This window comes from Cryptomeria japonica, chromosome 9 (genome assembly GCF_030272615.1).
Source record: "Cryptomeria japonica chromosome 9, Sugi_1.0, whole genome shotgun sequence".
Lineage (NCBI taxonomy): Eukaryota > Viridiplantae > Streptophyta > Pinopsida > Cupressales > Cupressaceae > Cryptomeria > Cryptomeria japonica.
The window spans coordinates 259534667-259560385 of NC_081413.1; the positions used below are offsets into that span (position 1 = coordinate 259534667).

At 37.0% G+C, this 25719-nt stretch overlaps 1 protein-coding gene across 2 annotated transcripts in view; it reads right to left on the reverse strand.

Annotated features, from left to right (window-relative positions):
* Nucleotides 1-15996: 15996 nt before the first annotated feature.
* LOC131034474 ((S)-coclaurine N-methyltransferase) overlaps nucleotides 15997-25719 on the reverse strand; it is a 134029-nt gene continuing 124306 nt past the window's right edge. For both annotated transcript variants that reach the window (XM_057965979.2, XM_057965978.2), the window contains 2 exons: nucleotides 16719-16777; nucleotides 15997-16582 (listed from right to left, as the gene is read on the reverse strand). In XM_057965979.2, coding sequence (XP_057821962.1) covers nucleotides 16390-16582; nucleotides 16719-16777 — 252 coding nt within the window. In that variant the 3' untranslated portion in view covers nucleotides 15997-16389. The remainder of the gene's footprint in view (nucleotides 16583-16718; nucleotides 16778-25719) is intronic.

Genomic DNA, 25719 nt, shown 5'->3' on the forward strand with positions numbered 1-25719 from the left:
TCTCACTGTATTGGCATCAACAACGCCATCGTTGACTGTGTTCTTGTTTTTATTCCAAAATCTTGGTTTGTCTTTTCCTTTAAAGTCATCTTTGTTTTCCTTGAATAGCTTGATGAATCCTTGTTCAATTAGGACCTTTTCTGTTGCTAAGCCCTTTTCAATAACATCCTTGAAGGTGGACAAACAAGATTTCCTTAGATCATAGCCAATATCCTTGTTAACGTTTTGAGTGAACATTTCTACCATTTGTTTTTGGGGAATTTCACAAGAGCATCTGCTCGCTAGATTTCTCCATCTTTGTAAAAATGACGCAAAAGATTCTCCCTCCTTTTGCTTAGTATTGCACAAAGTAGTGACTGAGATATTTGTTTCTATGTTGTAGGAGAAATGCTGAATGAATGCCTTTGCTAAGTCGCCCCATGACTTAATACCGGGAGGTAATTGAGAAAACCATTCCATAGCTTGATCGCCTAAGCTCTGTGGGAACAACCTCATCAAATATGTTTCTTCTGCCGCTACCTCAATGCAGGCTGTGAAAAATTGTCGTATGTGTGCCTTGGGGTCTCCCTTTCCTCTATACTTGTCAAATTTTGGCGTCACAAAGTGTGTAGGAAATGGAGGCATTGGGATGCTCTTATCGAATGGATAAGGACATATGTCTCTCATAGTGTATGTTGGTTTTGGTGCACTCATGTCCTCCATTTTCTTTTGTAAATCTCTGATTTGTTGTTCCAAATTATTCTTAGGTGGTGATCGATTTCTTGTAGCATACCCCATGTTTGGGACGCCAATTTGAGGAGGAGCTTGTTGCATGTATGGATGATACTGATCGTAGACATGTCCATATGGAGGTCTATATTGATGCGGCATATATGGAGCACTTGGTATAGCTTCATGTTGAGGAACCCCATATCTATTTTGTGCATATATACCATATTCAATAGGCATTTCATTTTCCATTGTGTTGCCCCCAAATTTGACATGAGGTTTCCTTATGTCCAAATTTTGAGGATGCCTTTGAGTATCCACTTGTTTTGATTGATCCATAGTTGGAGCCTGTGATTGAGCATATCTGTCTGCATAAGGCTTCCATAATGGTCTTCGAAGGTAAGTATCATATGTTTGAGCTTGTGTATGTGGGACTTCTGGTTTTTGAAGCAAAACTGATGGTGACTCAGGCATCATATTCGGTCCTCTATTTCCTCCACTATTGGGTCTCCTTTGATCCATGTTGGAGTGAGTTTGTTGCGAGGGTCGATTTTCCATAAGTTGAGACATGTCGAAGTCATGAGGTATTTTAGCTCCACTTTGTGCCATCATGTGTAAGAAGTATTGTCTATCCCTCTTCATTATCTCTTCAACCAATCTATTGAAATGAGGATTCATTATGGATTCTTCTATATCTGCTGATTGTATTGAAACGTTGTCCACATTGTCATTGTGTGTAGCATTGTTGTTTGTAGTGTCTGTGTTCTCAACATTTGGAATGTGTCTATAAACATCCATGTTAGGCAGTGTAGTGTGCTCAGGATTGAAGAATAAATCATTGTCATACTCATAAGAACTCATGTTTGTGGACTCTTGAGCTTCTTTAGCTTTTCTCCTAGATTTTCGAAGACGGGTTTCAACCATGAACTAGGTGTTTGACCAAGATGTGTAAGACTAGTTGAAAATTGGAAAGAGTATGGAAGACCAAGAGTTGTATGGAGTGTAAATGAATCTTGAGGTGTACTTGCAATGTCCCAAGTGTAAGACCAAGTATGTAAGTAGTAGAGTAGGTGTGACTTCCAAAGAGAGGATAGTTTCTCTTGATGAGGTAAGCTGACCTTGACCCTAAGTAAGACCAAATGAGACCCAAAGGTAAGAAACCTTGATGAGGGACCACTTAGCAAAGTGTAGTTGTATGTAGTGTGTTGACAAAGTATGATGAGGACAAGCAAGTGACCTTTTGACTCAAGTTTAGACAAGTATGAATGTAAAATGAGATGTGAAGCAATGATGGACTGTATGAGACCCAGAGACAAGTTGAATGCTAGATAAAACCTGAAGAAACAACCTAGGAAGCTCAAGTATTCCGAAACTGATTTCTTTTGTTTGTTGGACTCTGAAATTTTTCTTCTTTTTTTTTTTTTGCAATTTTGAACACAGACGTGCCTGTATACTGCACAGACGCGGTTTCCGGACACAGACGCTACTCTGTTTAACCCAGACGCGCTTATGAGATTTTCTTGTTTATGTTTGCTGGACTGTAAATTTTTTTTGCAATTCTGGACACAGACGCCTCTGTATACTTCACAGACGCGATTTGCAGACACAAACATGTCTCTGTTCGACACAGACGCTTCTAAAAACACAGACGCTATTCTGCCCTTCACAGACGCGCTTAGATTACCCAGATGCGGTTAAAACAGACACAGACGCGTTTCTGTAAACTTCGTGCAATTTTTTCAATCTGTGAAATTGTTTTGTTGTGACCAAATCCGACTGTCTGACTATTTTTCGTGACAAGAGGACACAATGTTGATGAGGACTCAATGTTTGCTAGTGTTTAGACTCCAAAAATGACTCCAAGAAAAGTGTGTTGTTTGGTGTAAAATTGTTTTGCATACACTTGAAGACACAAAAGACACAATGTTTTGTTGTTTGGTCTTGAATGTTTTGAATGTTTAATATAAGTCAAGCACAATTCTTATGGCTGGCCAAAACAATAGTTGTTGATCCCACATGGGGTTTTACCCCCGAGGCTACGCTATTCAGAGCGGATACTTAGATGCTTGACCTCACTGGCTCCACCCTCGGCACTCACTTCTCGGGTCAGCCAAGCATCAGTCCCCATGAAAACTCCCCATGGCGAACTTTGTATCTCTACTAAGAACCGTATGTGTGTGGGCCGCTACCAGAGGTCCGACCTCCTGCCCCAACAACTAGAAGGATTTGGGCCTCTAAAACAAAATGGTGCTAGTAAGGGCATCCGCTCGTGTGGCCATACATGCGGCACTTTCAGCTCTGTAAATACAGAAGGCTCCCAGCCGGTAGGGGTTACGCCCTACAAATGATCAAATAAATTTGATCAAACGGGTTTATGGGGAGACATAGTGTCGGTATGAACTAATCAGCACACGTTATCCATAGTTTTCACCATGAATACATTTGATTATAGTGGTTCGGATGAGGTGGGTTTTCCTCGCTACCACTTGGGTCGTCCTCTTCTCACTAGTAGTCCTAATGACCACACGGGAAGACAGGCCCTCTAAAGATTAAACAAAAAGAGCCTATTGCTCAAGACACAAAAGACAATGATTCAATTTTAGTGCACCAATGGAAGTGTTTGCTAATCTATGAAAACAAGGCACACAACAAAATTACAAAACCCTAGCCAAGGCCCTGCAACAAAATTTGTTAGTAGTTTGGGTTGTTTCAAATGATCACCCCTTCCTGCAAGCACACAAGTTAGGTAAATTTTAGAAAAACCCAAAAAGACTTTGTGAAAAAGGGGCCTTCAACAAAAACGTTTTTGCTTCCTAAAACAAGCTGCACAAACTTGGTTAGCTAGATCTGCAAGGGTTAGTCCAAAAATAAACCAGATCTGAAACCCTAAGTACGAAATCCGAAAATTGAACCAAAGAAAAATTTAAAATTCCGAAACAGTAAAACACAGACGCTGTTATACCAGACATAGACGCGCCTGTATGACACAGACACGGTTCTGTGATGCACAGACGCGGCCAAAATACACAGATGCCTCTCTCGGACACAGACGCTGACAGAAACAACTCAGACGCGGTTCGGAAACACAGACGCCCCTTTCGGAAACCTGCAAAATAAAATTTGGCAGAAACACAGACGCGATTCCAGACATCGCAGACGCTTCTGAAAATCAGAGACGCGATCCGAACGCTTGCAGACGCGGAAAAACCTAAAATGCCGTCGAAAAATGTCCGATCTGCAACTTCAAAAATGCAAAATCTGCAACAAAAAGGTTAAATGCAAAAGGACAAGTGTCCCACCGGGCGTGCCAAAATGTTTATGGTGAAAATGGATACAATAATAACAAATATTGAAAGGCTAAATGAATTCAACCACCAAACCTTAGCCTAACAATCAACAAAGATCCACCATAACATATGAAGATTACCTAAGACAATGCAAATCAAATGAAATCACAAAGATTATACCATCACATGTCCAATAGGGTTTTGATCTCCATTCTTCCTATCTCCATTGATCTTGCTTGATATATTTGCTTTCAGATTTTAATATGCACAAGAGCTCAACAAAGAACGGAATGTGGTTGCAAGTAGGATCGTAGTGTAGTCAATTCCTCCAAATTGTCGATTAGGGTTTGACAATGAAGAAAGCATCTTCTTAAATAGAAGACACAATATGAAATGGAGGGTTAAGATTGAGAGGTGTAAAAGGAGGTCGGCTAGGATTAGAGGGTAGGTATAAGAAATAGTAAAATAATGAGAGGGGTAGGTAGTGTATGAATTAAGAGATGAATGACATGTGTCATGTGTAGAAAAAGCTAATGAATTAATTAAATAAATAAAGATTTATTTAATTAATAGAGGAAGTGGGATAATTAAATAAATAAGATATTTATTTAATTTAGGAAAAGGATAATTTAAATAAATAAATGTATTTATTTAAATGAGAAATAAGGCTAGAAGAGGATAAATGAATTAATTAAATAAATAAAGATTTATTTAATTAATAGAAGAATTAAGCTTAGATAATTAATTAGACTGGACAATTTTGGGTGTCTACAGATATAATTTCTAAGCTAGTGGGGCAATTTCTAACCCACCTCAATTTAACCGGTTTAAATATACAGTCTTAAAAAGTAGGGACCCCTATTTTTTAGAAAAAAGATACTAAATAATTCCCTAGCCCCTTATTTTGGTTAACAAGTGCTGCTTAACTTTTTGTGTAGCAATTTGTGGAACTGGTGACCCCATGGACAATCAAATTTGCTCCTTGTTTTTAAGCAACACACTTAAATAATATTTTAAAATAAATTTTTAATAATATTCCTTGTAAATAAAATTTAGATGCAAAATTTAAGGCAAATAAATAAGAAAGAAAAAAAATGAAAAGAAGCCATGTGTCATTTTTTTCAACACTACTTATTTGCAGCCCCTCCTTTTTTCCTTTGGCTTATTTTCATGAGGGCATAGACTTAAGTAGCCTCATGGGGACATGGGATAATAGTCCCCAATTTGCTTTGGATACAATCATTATCAAGTTCCCACACATATTTTAGACTTGGCACAAAGATTAATTGAAAGAACCACTGAAAAGGTCGACTCCTTGTTTAGAAGCCGTAAAATAGTCCCTAATTTGCTTTGGATACAATCATTATCAAGTTCCCACACATATTTTAGACTTGGCACAAAGATTGATGGAAAGAACCACTGAAAAGGTCAACTCCTTGTTTAGAAGCCATAAAATAGTCCCTAATTTGCTTTGGATACAATCATTATCAAGTTCCCACACATATTTTAGACTTGGCACAAAGATTGATGGAAAGAACCACTGAAAAGGTCGACTCCTTGTTTAGAAGCCGTAAAATAGTCCCTAATTTGCTTTGGATTACTATCATTATCAAGTTCCCACACATATTTTAGACTTGGCACAAAGATTGATGGAAAGAACCACTGAAAAGGTCGACTCCTTGTTGAGAAGTCGTAAAGAATGGCCGTGGCTATTCTGGCTCCAAAACAGACCTTTCGTACATCGTGATAGCGATGTGTTAGTCAATCCGTACTGCCGTTTTAGAGTCAGAATAGACGCGTCCGTAAAGAACATGAATGTGTTTAGAAGATATGGTACGCGGTGAAGGGAAGCAATATTAGTAACAACAATGACGGCTTCATAGCGAAAAGGGCGATATTCTGGGTTGAAGATCATTAAGGAAAAATTATTCAACACAAATTTTGCCCTAAGAAATGGCGATATAAATACAGTTTACATTCATAAGTTGTAAACGATATAATAGATTATCGCAAAAAAGTGCATAAATGGATTATGGAAAAGGCTTTAAAATTTATCATGGTCATTTATGCCGCCTAAGAAAATCTCAGTAACAGAAAAGATTGCGAGATATGCACAATGTAAATTTGTCGAAAAGGCTTTAGAAACTTTCAAGCAGAGAATACGACCTTTGTTGTGCACAGAATGGTATAAATTTCCACCAAAGCACTTTGAAAACTATGATCTCATGCAATACGATCTATCACAATTTATGTGTACATTGATTCATGTCATTGCACATGCACAACATAGATTTGTTCAAAATACTTTAGAAATCTGCGAGTCATGCCATATCCACGCACACATTTCCGCATTTTGTTGAATATGATGATACCTTGAATAAACTGAGAAATGGTCAAGTTCTGCTCAAAGCTCCTCCTATGGTATATGTAGCTGTGCGTTAAAGATGTGTGGGTATGTATGGTGAAACAAGTAATTTACCTAAAATACGCCCAAAGAAATATACTCCCTAGACTATCATATTGACAGATTTGGAACATGGCAAAATTATTATCAAATGCTGTGAAATGTGGTGGCTTCGATTTCTAAAGAGGTAGATTCATAGGCTTGAAAAATTAAGAATGAGAACCAGTAGTGGGATGGTTTCAACATAGAATGTCCTCAGAACTCATGCCTGCACAACTACAAATCTTAAGAAGGGCTGAAATTATGGTGTCTTGGAAATTATAACATTGTCTGTTGTAGGGGATGCTCAGGTCTGAGATCCTTGGGAGCGTGTGGTAGGATGTTTGAGTACAGAGAGATGTGTAACATTTGAAGATTTTGTGGCATGGACAAGAAAAGGGTTTAAACATTATTTTCAAATCATTTGAAGCAACTCACTCACACATTCCCCGAGGATGCAAAAATGAGTAGTGATACGCCATTTTGATCTGCTCCAAAGCAGTTTACAAAATCTTTACGGTTCATGTTGGTGTTGGAAATAAGCCACACTTGGATCAACGATGGACTGGTTCAAGAGGGGTCAGTAGCTCAGTGGTAGAGCACTCCAGCAGCGTATGAAAGATCCTAGGCTAGAATCCTAGTTGATCCATGTCTCAACAGTTCAACCTGATCATTACTACAACATCTATATTATGTGCAACTACTTTTGACATTCCACTTCCTGATTGGACTTCTAATGATGAGGTGAATGTCCCAACATTCAAGCCAAAACATGTGTGAAAATTGTGATAGGTGAAAAAGCTACAAACATGAATGCTTCTACCATTGATGTCTATATATAACTTTGTTAGAAGATGTCACCCAAATTTCTGTCTCAAGCTCCTTTATTTAAAGAGTGGATTATTTCCAGACAAAGAAAGACTTAGCAGAGGAAAACTCTAGGACAGAAGTAATTTCATTTCCTTGTGGGTTTGAGAAACAAACAGAAACTATAGACAATGGTAATATGGAAAGCAAAGCTTGCGTATCAGAAGTGAGTGTTGACATTAAATCAAATCTAGGTAAGACCTCTCTAGGCAGCATTCATGTTCAAGGTGGCAACAGGGAGCAGAGAAGTACCCGAAAGAGGAAGCTTGAGATGCAAGAGAACAACATTATGGGGGTCATTTTGTAACTGATTTCATAAAACTTTCTAAGCTCCCAATTAAAGGAAAGGCAGTTACAAAGGAGAAACAGAAAGGTCAGGGGAGGAAGTTATTTATTTGTAAGAGCTTCAAAGATAGGGGTTCAATTTAGCAGAGGGATAGAGAAACGCAAGAGCAATTTTTCAACACAACCATTTTTGATCAGAGAAAATGAATTATGTGCACCTGATTTTAACATTGAAGAAATAAGGAGAATTATTTTCCAAATATGTGAATTTGATTGTTTTTTTCTTCATAGCTAATTCATTTGGGTGTGAGTTAATATTGTTTCTTTGATGTTGCTATGATATTTTGGCTATGGTTTTACCTAGCATAAGATTTGTGACTTCTAAATAGATGCATTTTGCAAAATACTGTCTTTCTTCTTCCCATTTGTTTTTCGTGAGTCCTGATTTTCTGATCCCCCTTACGCTTCAACATATGACTGATAACCGATCAGAGAGAGCATTTTCTATTTACTAGTTGGTGATACGGGGTGGGTGAGTTGTGTGTTGTTTGTCTTGGCTCCCTTTATTTTAAATCTCCAAATCGCATTTGTAGCATGGTTATGTACAAGTGTTAGTCTTCCTTTCTACTTTCAGGTTAAAAGTATACATCATAAAATCAAATTATATTTTACGGGGGAGTTGTCCGTTGCCCCTCTCAAATGCAAAGGAAGATCATTAATTTCAATAATGATCTATCCAACTGTTAGTTGCAATTCGTCTTCATATCCAAAGTAAACTGAGTCACTTTGATTATTATTTTTAACTAATAGTATCACTAGTATTCAATAATGTAGATTTATGTCATATATCATGAAAAAGTGTTGATTCTGTGTCCAAATTAAAATATGTTAAAAAGAAATTGTTAGATTGGAATGCTACTCATTTTAAGAATATTTTTTCTGTAAAGAAGGACCTGGAAGCTCAGTTAGAAGAATTGAATGAAAATGTTATTAAGGAGGGAATGTCGCAAACTCTATGTGTCAAGGAAAAACATTTGCTAGCGGAGTACGAGGATATCCTCTCCAAAGAGGAAATTTTCTGGAAACAGAAATCTAGAGAAGGTTGGCTCCAAGCTAGGGATAAGAACACAAAGTATTTCCATAATGTTACGAGTATTCAAAGAAACATAAATAAAATAACCAAGCTGGAGATTCAAGGAAACTGCACCATTGAGGACCCACGGGACATAAAAAATGAAATTGTCCAATTCTTCTCTAAGTTCCTTAATAATGAAGATGGTCTGATTTAAGAGAACAAAGGAAGTTTTTTTCAATGATCCCAAAAGTGATCTCAGAGGATCAAAATAGGAGGCTCAAGGAAAGATTTTCAATCGAGGAGGTGTCAATTGCTCTGAACCAACTCCCCTCTGACAAGGCCCCAGGGCTAGACGACTTCCCGACTGGCTTATTCAAGAAATGTTGGGAGATTCTAGGGAAAGATCTAGTGGAGGTGCTATAATTCTCAAGAAAATCAGGCAATTTCCTAAAGGAAATTAATAATACTTTTATAGCCCTTATTTTGAAGAAAGAGAAAGCAGTCCGTTTAGGGGATTCTAGACCAATATGTCTCTACAACACAATCTATAAAATTTTCTCAAAGGTGATGATGAACAGATTGAAACCCCTTATGGATAGCATTATTTCAAAAGAGCAAATTGGGTTTGTTCCAAGGCGTTCAATCTTAAATGGGGTAATAATGGTCCAAGAGGTAATTCATACTCTTCAAAGCACAAACAGACCAGGTATGATATTGAAATTGGACATATCCAAAGCCTATGATAATGTGAACGAACATTTTTTATGCAAAATCTTGCAGGCTTTTGGTTTCAATAAGCAATGGGTTAATTGGGTCTTTGAATGCATTTCCACACCAAGATTTTCAATTCTCATAAAAATAAAATCGAAGGTTTTTTTTTCATCCTCTAAGGGCATACGTCAAGGTGATCCAATTTCCCCTTTCTTTTTTATCATAATGGTAGAAGCCTTGGGAAGAGCCATTAAAGATAAGCACTCTAGAAAGGAATTGGAAGGTATCAAGATTACCACTAACTTTGTTGCTACTCATCAACAATTTGTTAATGATAATCTTCTTCTTGGTGCAACAAAATCTAAGGAAGCAATTCAATTCCAAGAGCTCTTGTTCACTTATGGCAAAGCTTCGGGTTAGGTAATCAATAAGGAAAAATCAGAGATCTATTTCTTCTCCACCCCACTGTCCACAAAAAATAGGATTCTGAAAATTTTTAATGGCAAAAAGGGCACTCTGCCTTGCACATATCTGGGTATTCCCATATATAGGAGTTTGAGGAATTCAAACCTTTGGAATCCTCTGAAGATAAAAATGGATCAGAACGTTAACTCATGGAAAGGAGAGTGGCTTTCATGGGCTGGCAGATTGATAATCCTTCAGGCAGTAATTTCAGCTCTTCCAATCTATCTAATGTCATTTTTAGCTCTCTCTGCAGGAATGACTCTTTTATCATTCAAAAAATGAGGAATTTCTTTTGGCAGAATACAGAAGAAAAGCACAAAGTTGCACTGATTGCTTGGGATAAAATCTGTAAGCCTAAGTCATCAGGAGGCTAGGAATTCGCAACCTTCAGATCCAAAATTGCACTTTGGGGGCTGAATTATTCTAGAAAATGCTATGGACCCCAAAGCAAGATGGGTAAGAATGATGCATAGTAAATATATAGTAGTTGGGGAGACTTTTAATCTTTTGCGAGCCAGTAATCCCCCAAAAGGATCTCAAATTTGGAATTTTATTCTCAAGTGCAGGAATCTAAAAACAGACTTTGTCTCTTGGGATGTCCATGATGGTTCATCATATGCTTATTTTGGGAAGACTCCTGGAGAGGATATCCAAGCTTAGATAGTCTTATTTTTGTTCCATCCACAAGGGATTGGCTAAGACAACATTGGGGGATTTATGTCAAAGACTATGTAAAATTTTCATGGGAGAGCTCTTTTATTGGTTGGAGCTGGAAGAAACTGGATGGCCTCCCCCTTCCCTCCAATGAGTTAGACCATCTTTTTGAGATCATAAAGGACAGGTAACTGGTTTTCAAAGAGGGAGCAGATTCACTAATTTGGACCCCATCAAAATTAGGTCAATATAAAGCCAAGGAAGGTTATAATATTCTTGCCAATCAAGTTGCTTCTGAGGATCTGGGAATTCCCCATAAACTCTTCTGGAGCAGCAAGATTATTCCTAAAGCTTGTATCTTTGCTTGGTTAGCAACCAAAAAGAAAATTCTCATAGTGGAGAAATTCATAATGATGGGATTCGAGGGCCCATCTAGATGCATTCTATGTAAAGCCTATGAGTAATCAGTTGACCACCTCCTTCTAAATTGTCCCTTTTTAGCAAAGTGGTGGAGGTGGTTATGTCATAGTTTCACTTTTTCAAGTGTGGCCAATAAGACCCAAAATTGGTATCCTAAGTTTCCTATGGGAAATGTCTCCCTCTTGTCTAGTTTGGGAAATTTGGAAAGAGCGTAATAGGGGACTCTTTGAAAACAAAGCGGGGAAATTAGAATCAGTCCTATCCTCATTAGAGGTTGCTATTGTTGAGAATATTAATAGCAAACTAGCTCTCACTCCAAATTTGAATAAAGATTTCACTAATTGGGATGGTAGAGCTAGGTTAAGATGGAGTGGCATAAAAATTCCTCCATTTATAGGGAAGAAAAGAAATGATAGAGGAAGTGCAGTTTGGATCTCCCCCAAAGTTGGTTGGTTAAAACTGAATTTTGATGGGGCTTCAAAAGGGAACCCAGGTGCTTCTGGAATTGGATGTGTGGTTAGAGACTTCAGAGGGGTTATTAAAGGCAAGCTAGTCGTGCCTATTCCTCTAGACACTAACAACATTGCAGAATTTAAGGCTCTTTTGCTAGGTCTCATGGAGTGCTCTAAAAGAAAAATCAAGAAGCTAGAAATTGAAGGGGATTGAACAATCACTGTCAATGCAGTTAGATCTGCAAATTCCCCAAATTGGAGGTTGCAAGCTCTGCTTGAAAAAATCTTAGCGACTTTGTCCACATTTGAAATTTTTTCCTATAAGCACATCTATAGGGAAGCTAATTCTGATGCAGATGTCCTTTCTAAGACCACATCTGATGGGATTTCTCTCAATTGGTGGGCTGATGATTTAAACATTTAATGGCCATAATGATTTGTATAGGGAGTATTTCCAACAACATCAACAAACATTAATGTTTTTCACCTATTCTTTTGTTCGCTTCGGGTGCCTTCTCTTGTATGGATTTTCAAATTTGAATTTGAATGAATTGACCTTTTAAGCCTTTCAATGGTTTTCTCCTTTTTGAAACGTGCCACCTACCCGCCCAACTGAGGGTTGCCCTAGAGCTGCTGAGCTAGAAGTTGCTTTTTCTTTTTAGCCAAGTCACTACTAATCTTGATAAGACATTCACTAAACAGATGGAGAATTTTTCTATTATGTTGGGTGTCTTTTCAACTGCCAATTATTAACGTCTGACATCATTAAATGATTTGGTATTGGCGTGTCTCAAGAAGGATTGATGAGGTCACCGCAATCTATTATATTTTTTTTTCCAAAAGATGAAAAGGACGCCGCCATCATGGTTTGGAGAGCTCGAGTTGGCTTCGTGGCATAGTACCAAGGTTTTTCAATTAATATCTTAACTTTGGAGAATGATCCTTTTCCATCTTTCCCATCAGGTTTAATTACTTGAGGCATCTCATTAATGATGGTAGCTAGGAGAGATAAAGTCAGGTGCAGTTATTTTTGTTTATGTCGAGGCTTATTTCTGCTATCTTGCCTTGTTTATGCTGTTTTTTTTCATTTTTGGTTTCTCTTAGCTGGCGAGAGAGCGTGTTCTTCTGGTCCTTGGTTAAGAATGGTAGAACCTTTTGGCTTCATAGTAAGGGTTTTCCCAAAACCGATTTCTTGCTTTGGGGCGGATACTCCTGTCTCTCTGTCATGTCTGAGTTGTCAAGTTTCTTTCAAAGAAATTTCGGACCATAGACTCAAACGACTTCTCCATAATTCTGAACCATTGGTAATCTTAGCAGTAAAATTAATTTTAGGTCATGGTTACCTGAGTAGGCAGGAATATCCAATGGATAATTCTCATATCTCTTCAAGATTCGTGGCCTCGTTGCTTGATAATCAGGTTCCTAAAGCAGAGGTGATGGCTTTGACTTCTCAATTGTTTGAAGAAGATGTGTTGGTGGCTTCAACTTAGTCCTTAAATATGCCATCCTTGGTGTTGGGCTCCCTCGGCCAGGGGATATGATCCTTCTCTCAATTTCGGGAGAAACTATCAACTATTACCCTTTTCTTCTCGACCTCAAAGGCCCTGCTCTTTTGCAACATAGGGCCTTTGCAACAATGGCGGTCAAGTTTCTTAAATGGAAACTGTTGGATGATGAACCTGAGAACCAAGATAGGGAGGATGAATTTAGAGATTTCGCCAGATTAAATGGCTTCCTCCCTCCAAAACTAGAGCATGATAATTCGCCTGCTAGAGGAGATGGTCGTGATGCACCACAAGGGGGTCAAGGTCGTGGGCGGACAGGCGTTCCAAGCAGAAGCAAAGGTTGACCACGAGGTAGGAGACGTGCTCAGTTTGAAGATCAAGCATAGGGTCGGAATTCGAAGCATGGATAAAGCAGTTATGAATTTTTTGCTCTTAGATGTGAAATTTTGTTTAGTTCCTATGAGAACTTTTATGTAGTTTCGATGTTGATATTCTCAAACTCTTGACGCAATTAGGATGTTATTGAATGTTGATATTTTTAGACTCTCGTGGCAGTTAGGATGTTTTTGCATAGTCTTGAAGATCATTCCCTTTTTTGGCTATGGGATGATTATGGTTTATTCGAGGAATTTGCCCTTCTTCTTTTTTTGAATATCTAGTTCTAAGGACTTTGATATTTTCTATGTAATCAGATTATTGACTTTTAATACAAACTCCTTTAGCTTTGTCGTTTATCAATAAAGAAAAAACAATAGTACAAAGATAAGTGGGCAAAATAAATACTACAACCAAAAAAAAGGAGATTGAAGAAAATTTCAATAGCAGAATTGGCAAAAGTAAAAGAAACAAGTAGTATAAAGAACGTCTGTTTAAATGTAAAGAAGACCAATTGAAGACTAATATTGGATTTCTAAGGCTAAGGTAGAGCATTTTGGTTTCCCTTAGGTCACCAAAAATTGAGGAACTCAATTTCCAAATTACCCAAGGTATTAAATATAAAGCATCCAAAAAGTATAAGCAATCTTGCATCACCGAAACTTATTTTCTTTTACATTCATTTATTTTTTTGAAAGTCTACAACCAAGTCACCCCATTCGCCGAATTTCACCCATGAAATTTGAAATTCGGCGAACTTCAAACAATTGCTAAAAAATCGTTCAAATTTGCTTCAAATTCATTTAGGTTAAATAGTGTAGCATATTTAATAAAATATATTTGAAGAAAATGTCTATTGTAGGCGTTTTTTTGGGCTTCTTAAGAGTTCGAGAGGATTTTCCACCTTTCTAGGGCTCCGCCTTTATTTGTGGTTTTCAACGGCTTTCCTTGCATTTATTCCTCACTTTTACTTCGACCAGCATAGGAGCATTTTGAATATGGAAGCAACAAAAACATGGCGGCAGACATTTCTAAAGATTGATTTGGTTCTGAAACGATTCACGTCAAGCGATTAAGTCTTCACAAACTTTACATTTAGATAGTTTTATAATTATTATTATTATTATTAATTTATGTCACAAACTTTACATTGTAGATAGTTTTATAATTATTAATTATTATTAATTTATGAGTTTATTAAGATTCAATTTTTATGAATAATATAATTATATTTAAAGTTAAATATTTCTAATTTATTAGCATAACAACATTTGTAATTAATAAATATAATTAATGTAGCTATATTTAAAGTTAAATATTTTTAATTTATTAGTATAATATTATATGTTTAAAATATTATCTAGATTTTAATATTTTTATTTATAAATATAATATTATATGTTTAACATTTAATATTATTTAATTTATAAATAATAAATTTAATTTTTTTTGTTGATTTTGCTCATTAAATATATAATATATGTTTTGTATGTGGTATTAAATTAATTTTTTATTTTATACCACTTTTATATGTTTTTGTGTGAACAAATCTAAATCTATTTAACAATTTTAAATTTTTTTTATCTTTTTGTGAATATATTATTTATATTTTAAAAAATCAAATTTGTATAAGGCAAACTTCATTCGATTGTTTTTCCCAAATTTTTTGCCCTTGCTGAACTTTATCCAAATTTTGTGGTTGCCAAACTCGAATTCAAATTCGAACGTGGTGACTTAGGTCTACAATAATGTTCTAGTCATCACACAATCAATACAACTTGTAGTTCTCCCCACACAAGCATATTAGAGTTCCGAACTCAATCACAAACATATCAAATATCATTGCATCAAGTTTTCAGCCATGCAATAACTTCACAAACTTTTTGGCAACACTGGTCACATTTCTAAGTTCATTGGTTCCAAGGAGGTTTGTGGTTTTAACTACAACGAGACCCACTGCATTCATTCTAGTTAATCACTATCAAGATACATCTTTCATCTAGCATCAAGTTTTGCACTACCTTGTAGCCAACATAGATCATTTCAAAGGCTAAGGCTCACTATATAAGAATCACTCATCATCATTTGAAATTAGTTAACTTAAATTCTGGCTCCAAGAAGATCAACCCATTATCACATAATAGTTAGATAATAAGTTGAAGATCATTGTAATATCATTCGAGAAATTTATAGTTCACACATATTTGTGCCCAGATATCTTTGAAGGATGAGGCCTCACATATTAAGCCCATCGTTGTATATTGTAATTTTTGTGAATTAATACAAAATATTTTTGTTGTGTTTTTTTGTCATAATTTTGTTCCATTGTGTGTATTTACTTATTTGGTTGCATACTTGGATGATCCTTAACTAGACCCTTTGGCCATGACTACATCAAGTTTTCACCCAACAAATCTAGGTGAATTGACAAGAACCAATTCACTTGCCAATAGAGTTTTTTGCAACTATGTTGGGATCAATCATTTCATTTCAATTGCCCTTCATATCAGTGAGCACCTAGATGCAACTCATCCTAGTGCACAATCTTTGATAGTTCCATTAAATTGCAAGGCCAATTTCTACAATAATAATAATAATAACATACTAAAAGGTTCACCAACATTCCTCTTAGATTGAGAGGCTGGTAAATTTGTACATCTACAATTCCTTGAGCATTCTTATTCGTTGACATCTACCATGTTCTTCTCACGACCTTTCTTTTTAAAATGATAACTAACTTCATTCAATATAAACAAATGACTTTGACTGTTTTTTTATTACTATTTGATATGGTCTTTCATCTGGTATGAAAACTCCATATCATAGAAGTTTGCAATAAAAAATCATTGCGCAATTTATTCCAATAAAGCAAGTCATCAGTTACTCATAGTTTGGCACTCCACTGCTTTGCTTGGCTACCCTTTTTGCATTTGTAGACCATATTAATGTGTTTATAAGAATTGTCGAACCTAATTTTACATTTTAGATTGACTATAAATAGAAAATTCATTAAAACCCAACACCCATCTGAGGCGGAATTCAGTAACATTCCTCCTACCATCTAAGATTTTAGGTTTGATAGATCTTTGTTCTATTTTCATATGAATTCTAACTTGATGTGGATATCCAAATCACCAAATCCTCACTTCTTTTTAAAGAGAAAATGGGAAACCATCCATTCGTCCCCATCATTGTATCCAAAAAGTTCTGCAACCGCAATGAAAAATGTTCGCCAGTAGACCATCCACTTTTTAGCTGAGTCCACACTATATGTATCAATCAAAATTGGATAGATAAATTTCATATTCTTGTCCATATTTTTCAGCCATTCTTCACTGCAAAAGAAAAAGGAAAATTGGAATGTCACAGACACAAAACACACTCAAATCAGAGTCAAATATCAAACTGTAAATGTAAAATATGATTTATGCAATACAAGATGACTAATAGAGTGAAGAAAATACTGAGTACCTTGTTCGAGCATAGTGTTTTCCATTTACAAGCCAGTGTTCAATGACCGAAACATGTTCCTACAATGAGGAATAGAATCAGTAGATCCAGATTGTACATTAGTCACTATTGGTTTGTACCTCTCTATTTTTTAAGTCAGAATTAAATTCAATATTCATTTTAATCGTTTACCTTCAATGCACTTGTTAATTATCATGATAAGAAATACTTGTTTTACATTAATCTTTATTTCCAAAATGCTGGTATGTGTAACCGGATGGAAAATAATTGTACAATAAAGCCAAAACCAACTCATTTTTATAATATAGCTATTAGCCTTTTTTAGTAATCTGTTTAGATTACTATGATGCAAATACAAGAGATCTAGTTTTTTGAACCCATTAAACAAAAAATAAACAAGACTTAAGAGAAACCAATTGCTCAAGGCCCATAATAAATGAATGTATGTTCAATAGATAAATGGGACTTTATATATTTTTGAACAATTACTTCCCGCAATGGGATAGTAGTAACATCAAAAATTATGTTTGTAGCATTTTTTTGCTTAAAAAGCAAATTATGAAGCTGCTACATTGTTAGGACATAAAGTTAATTTTATCATGTAAAAATAAAATCGAATTAGTAATGTCTGCAAATGGTCAAAGTAATTAAAATAAGCTGAAGTTTGTAGCTAGAAATAGAGCAAATAAAAGCACCCAAAACAAGCAACCAGCTCTGTGAGCAAATCAATAAATTAATGCAATTGGTATAAAAGCACAAGAGGGAATATAAAAAGATGTAATAGATGCCCAACCGATACTGATTTAGTTAGAGAGCAAAGAAATGTAGCTTTCCTTACCACTAAAAGTAAGAAAGATGCAGTTAACACCAAGTGACCATTTAAAAATATCCTCATGCGAATGTCTTAGACCAATAAGGTCCTGGCAAGTAACCTACAAATAGTTGAAAAGTGGGATTTGAACAAGAACGATCCCTAATATCTGAGTTTGCATGACTATTAGTTTAAAATAAATTTGTTACATATGATCTGATAAGAAGATTCCAAACTTCTACAAGTCATAGGCAACGTCTGAGTTGATTTTCTGGTTTTTTTCTTTTCCAATACAGCCATGTCTGCTAGTGAAGGCTACAGATTCACTCTCCCTGACTTAGACATAGGATCTGCAAGTCCTCACCAACTCTCAAAACAGTAATCTAATATCTTCCTACATAATACTAAAGAAAACACTAAATAATAGTTAGGAATCTTCCAATATGAGATCACTCCATACATTCAAGATAAGAATTTCATAATTTTGAACCATAATGAACAATAGATTTGATAAATGAATCAATGACTGTCCTAGAAATGAAGCTGAATGCATTGTTTCTCAAGAACAGATAAAATTGTGCATCTCTTACTGCTCCCCTACAAACAGGAGGTTGGGATGCAAGATTCATACTGAACAAAAGCCGATGAGTTGTACTTCCATCTGAAAGTATGATATATTGAGCTACATCTTCTGAACCTAAATATGATATATTGAGCTACATCTTCTGAACCTTAAAGATAACGGAGAATCCTTGAAAGGGACTTTTTGATATGCTTGAAAGTTCATGATCCTAGATTATGAAGATTCACCGGGACCTGACAAGTCAGAAAAGTGGTATATAACCTCTTGAGTTGTCTCTCCACTACTCTATAGAAGAATCCCTCAAGATCGCATCATTTGAAAAAATGCTGAATGAGTTCAATATCTAGAAAAAGTGAACATAAACTCTTAATGAACAACTCGAGTTCCTCAGTGTATATCCCAATAAGGGAGGGAAAATTTAGGGCATCAATAGAAGAATCCCAAAGGTACTTCTAATATCCTCTAAAAATCTAATGTGTTGTATAATGATCCACAACTGTCTCATATAGTCTTATGGTGGTCAAAAGAAGAGAATTGAGCACACCAAGTGCATGCAGCCACTTGAAGAATAAACATCAAGAAACAGTATCGAAGACCTATAAAAAGTCCACAAAGCAGTAAATGAATTTCCAAGATATTTGCCTAGCTTCCTCAATGACATTTAAAGGGTGAAGATGTGATCCATCATCTGATAGTCCTTCGTGAACTGAATTTGACCACCGTTTTGTGACCCATTTTCTCCATCCAGATAGAGAGGCATGTGGCATTGGAAACATCAGAGAGCTTAGCAAAAGTATGGCCAAACATGATAGTCTGCTATTATTTGCACCATATCTATCATATATTTTCTAAATAGGGTGAATAATATGGCAGGACAAAGTGGAAGGAAAACTAGAACAAAAAACTCAGTCAAGATATAGGTATACCAAAGCCCACAAGATCAATTATTAGAGAAATAACTCTTCTGCAGGTCCAAGTAAATACCCACAGCTAGAAAGTTGGCAAAAATAAAAGCTCGTGCCTTTCATCATTTATCCATCACTCTTTCCACTTCTTTCATTCTCATCAATTTGATTCAATAATAAAAAGGCAATAATGAGTGCACAAAAAGACGATTTTTATCCACATAAGTCTTTCTGCTTTTTGATTCTGAGTTTTACAAATTTTAGTCAGGAGCAAGCTCTTCCATTTGGCTACACAGTCTTCCGAATTTAACTTTATTGCAATGCGCTGTGACGTATTCACACATCACCCCATTGCAAATGGGGACCCCTACTTTTTTGCTTTCTGGGGCTTGCTTTCTAGGTTTTTAGGGTTTTGTCTGTTAACCTTTGCATTTTGAGTGTCGCCAAGGGGATCACTAGGATGGCAGGCTCTGCTTGAGCCAGGGTGAGTCCACAGGGCCCCAAAATTAGGGTTTCTTTGAGAGTCTTCCTTAGGCCTGGTTTTGCTCTTGTTGCTAATTGTGTCTTGCTTGGTGAGTGAGTATCATCCTTGAAGGTCTGAGTTAGGTCAAATTGGTGAGTGATGAAGTCTGGAATGTCATCCTGATCTTCAAATACCCTGAAATTTGGCTAAGTCTGGAATGTCTTCCTGATCTTGAAATTTGACTAAGTCTGGAAAACTGAAGAATCTTCAAAAAACTAGATTTTGCATTATAACTCCTAGAGGTCCGAAAGCACTCTCAAACATCCTAACAGTATATATGGAATATAACTTAAAGTATAAAAATCTTTCTTCTTTCTTATACTTAAATGTTATATTCCATACATGAATCCTGACGGAGAGACCAAAATGTCAAATTTCACTCCTGACCCTTCCAAAGGGTCCAAAGCGAAATTCTCCATAAGACATTCTAGTTTGACCCAAACTTAGAACTAACTCATTCCCAAGCATTATTGAGAGCAAAACTATTAGAATAATATCTTTCTCTTTGTGTTATTAAAGGTCATTTAAGTTGTTTCTAATTTCACCTCTAGTTAACGATTGTTTCTTTTAGAAACATCGTCTTTGTAACTCTATTTAAAGGAGCTTTGTCTCCTTGATTAATTGAACAACATTGATTCTTTGAAATCCATTGCGTGTCTCGCACTGTTTTATGGTATCAGAGCCTTGGTTAATTTCGAAATAATTTTTCAATTAAAAATTCGTCATTCGTCATGAATTTTTAACAGTTTTTTTGAAAAATTTATTTGTTTATTCGAAATTGCTACTTTGGCTGCAGCTACTAGGGTTTTCTGGGTATTTTCTGCCCTCTATCGCGACCTGTCTCTCCTGCATTTCGTGCAACCACGCGATGCATTTTTTTCCCCCTTGCAGATTTATTTATTTTGCCATTTTTGGACGGAAATTTGCATTTTCGGCTAGGGTTTTGACCCTCCAGATTCAGTCGAAATTTTTTTCTGAGCATCGATTTGTGGTGGGTTTTTTCGAGATCTCAATTGGGTCGTTGACAGAATTTTCTGGGTGCCTCGATTTTCAAGCCAGCGGATCACGATTCCGACAGCAGATTCTTTTTGGGTTTTTTGCAAGGATTTCTAGGTTGTATTCGGATTTTTCTGGGTCAACCAGAATTTTTTCTTGAAATTCGTGCCCGTCGTACTTCATTTTTTGAAGTCTATACCTGCATCTGCCTCTGTTTCTGCATTGGGATTCGAATTTTTTGAATTCTGTGCCAGCACCTCTTCTCAATTTTTTTTGTTTTCCGTGCATTGGGAAACATGCAAGATGGCGTCATTGACCAACTTGATGTTGGAAGGCAATCAGGTTTTGTGCACTTAGCATCTTCTCAGTACCTTGTTTTTCATGCCTCGAAAAGCGTGAAGATGGCTTATGGGCATCGATGTTTGTTTCGGTTTTTAATATTTTTTTACTTGAAAAAAATTCTGATGGGTTTTAATATTTTTTTTTCCCTTGAAAAAATCTGTGGGTTTTAATAATTTTGTCCTAAAAAATTATCTGTGGGTTTTTAAATATTTTTTGTTCCTGTAAAGAAAAATAAAAAATCATGAGGGTTTATGATTTTTTCCACAAAACTTGTACTTTGTTGCAGTCTGTTTTTCGTCACACCTGGAGTTGTTGTGCGAACATCTGCACTAGTCTCTTATTTGCAGTCTATTTTCGAGCATCTTGCTCATCTGCAATAGTTTGGAGGGTTTGCCGATTTTTTCCTCAAAATCGTGACAGTTGTTCTTGGTGTGTCTCTGGTTACAGGGAGGGACAGTTCTCCAACATCAGGTTGGACGGTTGGTGTTGTTTTGGGTATCTCCAGAAGTTCTGCAGTTTCTGGGAGGGTTGGTGGCAGACTCATCTCAAGTGGTAGAGTTAGTGGCAGGCTCTTGTCTTTTGTTGCAGCGTGTTCTAAGAAGAAGGGGGCAACCTTCTCTGTTATTTCTCTTGGTAGTTAGAACGATGACCATTAAGGGAGGCTATTAGAATAATATCTTTCTCTTTGTGTTATTAATGGTCATTTAAGTTGTTTCTTATAGAAACATCATCTTTGTAACTCTATTTAAAGGAGCTTTGTCTCCTTGATTAATTGAATAACATCGATTCTTTGAAATCCATTGCATGTCTCGCACTGTTTTAAAAAGACTTGTTTGGATGAAGAAATGTGAGAAATGAAATCAAGATTTTAGCCTAAATGTGAATTTCGCTCCTGACCCTTCCAAAGGGTCCAGAGCGAAATTCTCCCTAGACACCTTTTTTCTCCTTGTTTGCACTGGAAACCTTGATTCCTTGGGCATGGTAAGGGCATATCCTTGCCTTAGGAAGTGATTTGAGATGTTTGAAAGTGTGGATTTTGTCTAAAGCATGAATTTCGCTCCTGACCCTTCTAAAGGGTCCAGAGCGAAATTCACCTTTTCCTCTATTTTGCTCTTTCATATTGCCAAGTTTTGGATTTTTGAGGCATAGTTGAGGAGACTTGGATGCATGTTTGCCTTGGAGAGGAGGTTTAAGACTACAAAGTGATGGAAATTAGCCTAGAGGAGGAATTTCGCTCCTGACCCTTCTAAAGGGTCCAGAGCGAAATTCACCTTTTCCTCTATTTTGCTCTTTCATTTTGCCAAGTTTTGGATTTTTGAGGCATAGTTGAGGAGACTTGGATGCATGTTTGCCTTGGAGAGGAGGTTTAAGACTACAAAGTGATGGAAATTAGCCTAGAGGAGGAATTTCGCTCCTGACCCTTCCAAAGGGTCCAGAGCGAAATCTTCCATTTGACCTTCTATCTTGACTAAAATGATGAATAGAGTTTGAAAGGACCTTGAAATTGATCAAGTTTGAGAGAGAATTGGATAAATCAAGATTTTCGCTCTTGACCCTTCCAAAGGATCTAGAGCGAAAATCCTTAAACACCTCAATTTCTTCTTTGTCCAAACCAATTTCCTAGTTTTTAAGGCATGTTTGGAGGTATTTTGAAATGTTCTAGCCTTAGGGGGTGATTAGAGTTGGGAGAGATGAAGGATTTTAGCCTAAAAGGTGAATTTCGCTACTGACCCTTCCAAAGGGTCCAAAGCGAAATTCTTGAAAACACTCATTTTCCCCTTTGACAAGATCAAGACCTTGGTGGAGATGCAAGAAGAATGGTCTATGTTTGCCTCCCAAAGAGGATTGGAGTTGGAAGAATCAAGAATCAAGCTCAAAACATGATTTTCGCTCCTGACCCTTCCAAAGGGTCCAGAGCGAAAATCCTCATAACCCTCATTTCCTTCCTAATTTTGGCTAAGTGTTGGTCTCTAAGGCATGTTGGAAGGTGGATTGGTATGTCCTTGCCTTGAGAGGGAGTTGGACGCTTTGAAAGATGAAGCTTTTGCCAAAAGTATGAATTTCACTCCTGACCCTTCCAAAGGGTCCAAAGCGAAATTCATTATAAACCTCATTTGCTCCCTTGTTTGGGCTTCAAACCTTGTTCCTTGGGTGGAGAATGATGTATTTTTGCCTTACAAGAAGATTGGAGTTTAAAAGATGAAATATCAAGCCTAGAATGAGATTTTCGCTCCTGACCCTTCCAAAGGGTCCAGAGCGAAATTCTCAAAACCTCTCTTTTCCCTCAATTTTATGCCAAGTCTAGGGTGGTTCAAGGTGAATTCGGATTGGGAGTGTCCTTAGGTGTGACTTTGACTTGCCACTGATTATGAAATTTGAAGGAATTGAGCCAAATCATGAATTTCACTCTTGACCCTTCCAAAGGGTCCAGAGCGAAATTCCTAAAATCACCTATTTTCCTTGCAAATCAAGTCAAACTTTGGGTTTTTATAGCTTGGATGAGTGTGAGGATTGGTGTTCTTGCCCTTTTGAAGTTGATTGAGGTTGAAAGATGGAGGAATAAGCCTAAAACAAGATTTTCGCTCCAGACCCTTTCAAAGGGTCTAGAGCGAAAAACCCTAAAACCATCCTTTTCTCCAAAATTTGTGTGAAGTCAAGCCTAGGCCAAGGTGAGAAAAACTCTTAGGATTGCCCTTGAATGATTTTTGACAACCAAAAATGTGAATTTTAGGCTAGGACAAGGATTTCGCTCCTGACCCTTCCAAAGGGTCCAGGGCGAAATCCTAGATAGGTCCTGTCCCTGGCCTTGATTTTGAGCGAATTTTCCCTTTCAGGCCTTCTGGGGATCAAGCAAATGTTGTCAAAATTGAGAGATGGATCCAAAAGAGAGAATCAATGGGAGACAAAGTGCGAAGAGTGGAATCAAGTGAGGGAAGACAAGCTAGGAGTGAATTTCTCTCCTGACCCTTCCAAAGGGCCCAGAGCGAAATTCTTCAAATCAACTGTTTTTTCCCTTGTATGAGGCCAGGACTTTGATTCCTAGGGCGTGGTTGAGGATGGAATGGTGTTACTTTGCCTTGCAAGATGAAGTGAAGTGAAGGAGATGAAGAATCAAGCCTAAGACTTGAATTTCGCTCCTGACCCTTCCAAAGGGTCTAGGGCGAAATTCACAAAATGTCCTTTTTCCTTCAAGTTTGAGCTAAGCCAGGATAGTGGTCGAGGAGGATTGGACTTGGAGATTGCCACAATCATGCATTTGAGTAAGTTTTGGGTCCAAGAGGTAAGGATTTTGAGCTAAGACTTGAATTTCGCTCCTAACCCTTCCAAAGGGTCCAGGGCGAAATCTTTTGAAACTCCTATTTTTCACCTTGTTTGGGTCAGGCGAAGAGCTAGTTGTGATATAATGTTGAAAAGAGGTCTAAATTGGGAAAAATAGCAAATTTCGCTCCTGACCCTTCCAAAGGGTCCAGGGCGAAACTCTTATAGGGCTTGTCCTTTGGAAGGATTTTGAGCGGACTTTATTTTGAAGACTTCTTGTTGATGATTTAAGGTGGAAAATGCTTTTGTTGAAATGAACATATCATGTGTACTTAATCACCTTTTGGTTTATTTTGCAGATGTAGAAAACCAAGCCAGGGCAAGGATGACCTCTTCCAGTCCAGCATCATCAAGGACGACCACTTCCAGTCCAGCATCATCAAGGACGTTCCACAGGCAAAAGGGAAGACTCAAGGTGTTCAAGGAATTGCCAGCTACCTCCAGAACCTTCACTTTGCCACACTAAGGAACCACAAGATGACAATGAAAGGCGTTGCCAGCATTTCAAGGAAAGGTACACCACCCATCCATCATGTCAAAGACAGAGGAGAATCAAATAAGGTCAGTGCAAGGGTCCGTTGAAGAAGCAGATAGTCTCAGAAGAGTTAATCAAAGTTAGCTTCTCAGCATCATCAAATTCAACATCAACCAAGTTACAAGTGTCAGACAAGGTGGCATCCCAGTCATCATTCCTCCAGTTGGATTGGTCCACCTCAGCGTGTCCAGATTCAATGTACTTGACTCATCGGGGATGGCACAAACTTCAAGGCACCTACCCCTGCTTCCTATTGGTCCTCACTCTTGGAATGTAATTTTCTAATTGGCTAAGGAAGTTTGTTGTAACAAACCCTAATTAGGGTTTCTATCTTGCAATCCTAGCCATTGATTCTAAATCAATTAGAGCCGTCTATTTGTAAAGGGTTCTCTATATAAAGGCCTGGCTTCTCATTTGTAAAGGTTAATAGCGAGCTAATAGCTAATAGTTGGTTAATAGAGAATAGATAGTAGTGAATAGTCGGAGAGTAAGAAATAATTAGAGTAGAATAGAAAGAGAAGGCAAAGATTGTTGCCAAGATGTTGTTGTAAAGGACTTGTAAACTTCATTGAAGAAATGGTAAATTCTATGGGTCGATTCAACAATTTGCATGGTCTCTATACTTCTCAAATTTGATTTCATGTTATTAGATGAGTGGAAGAAATGTGTATGATCGATGGTGAAATTTGTATATCCATACTACTAGCAATTTGTTGATTGCAGAATTGCCTTGTGTAGTCAACTGAAATCATTCAGCTTAAGCTTAACTTCAATTGTCGCTTCTTCATTGATATGCATCAGCCTGATGGTGTCCATGCCTGTAGCGGTGATATGAACATCATAAAGCTTCCCTCAGAAGATCGCACTAACCTTGTGGAGATGGTCCTGAGATGTCAAAGCAAGACTTACTTAGAATTTCATCAAAGGTTATTCATTGCTCTTACATTCTTAGTATTAGAAATAGATCCCGTTTCAACCCTTCTCCTTT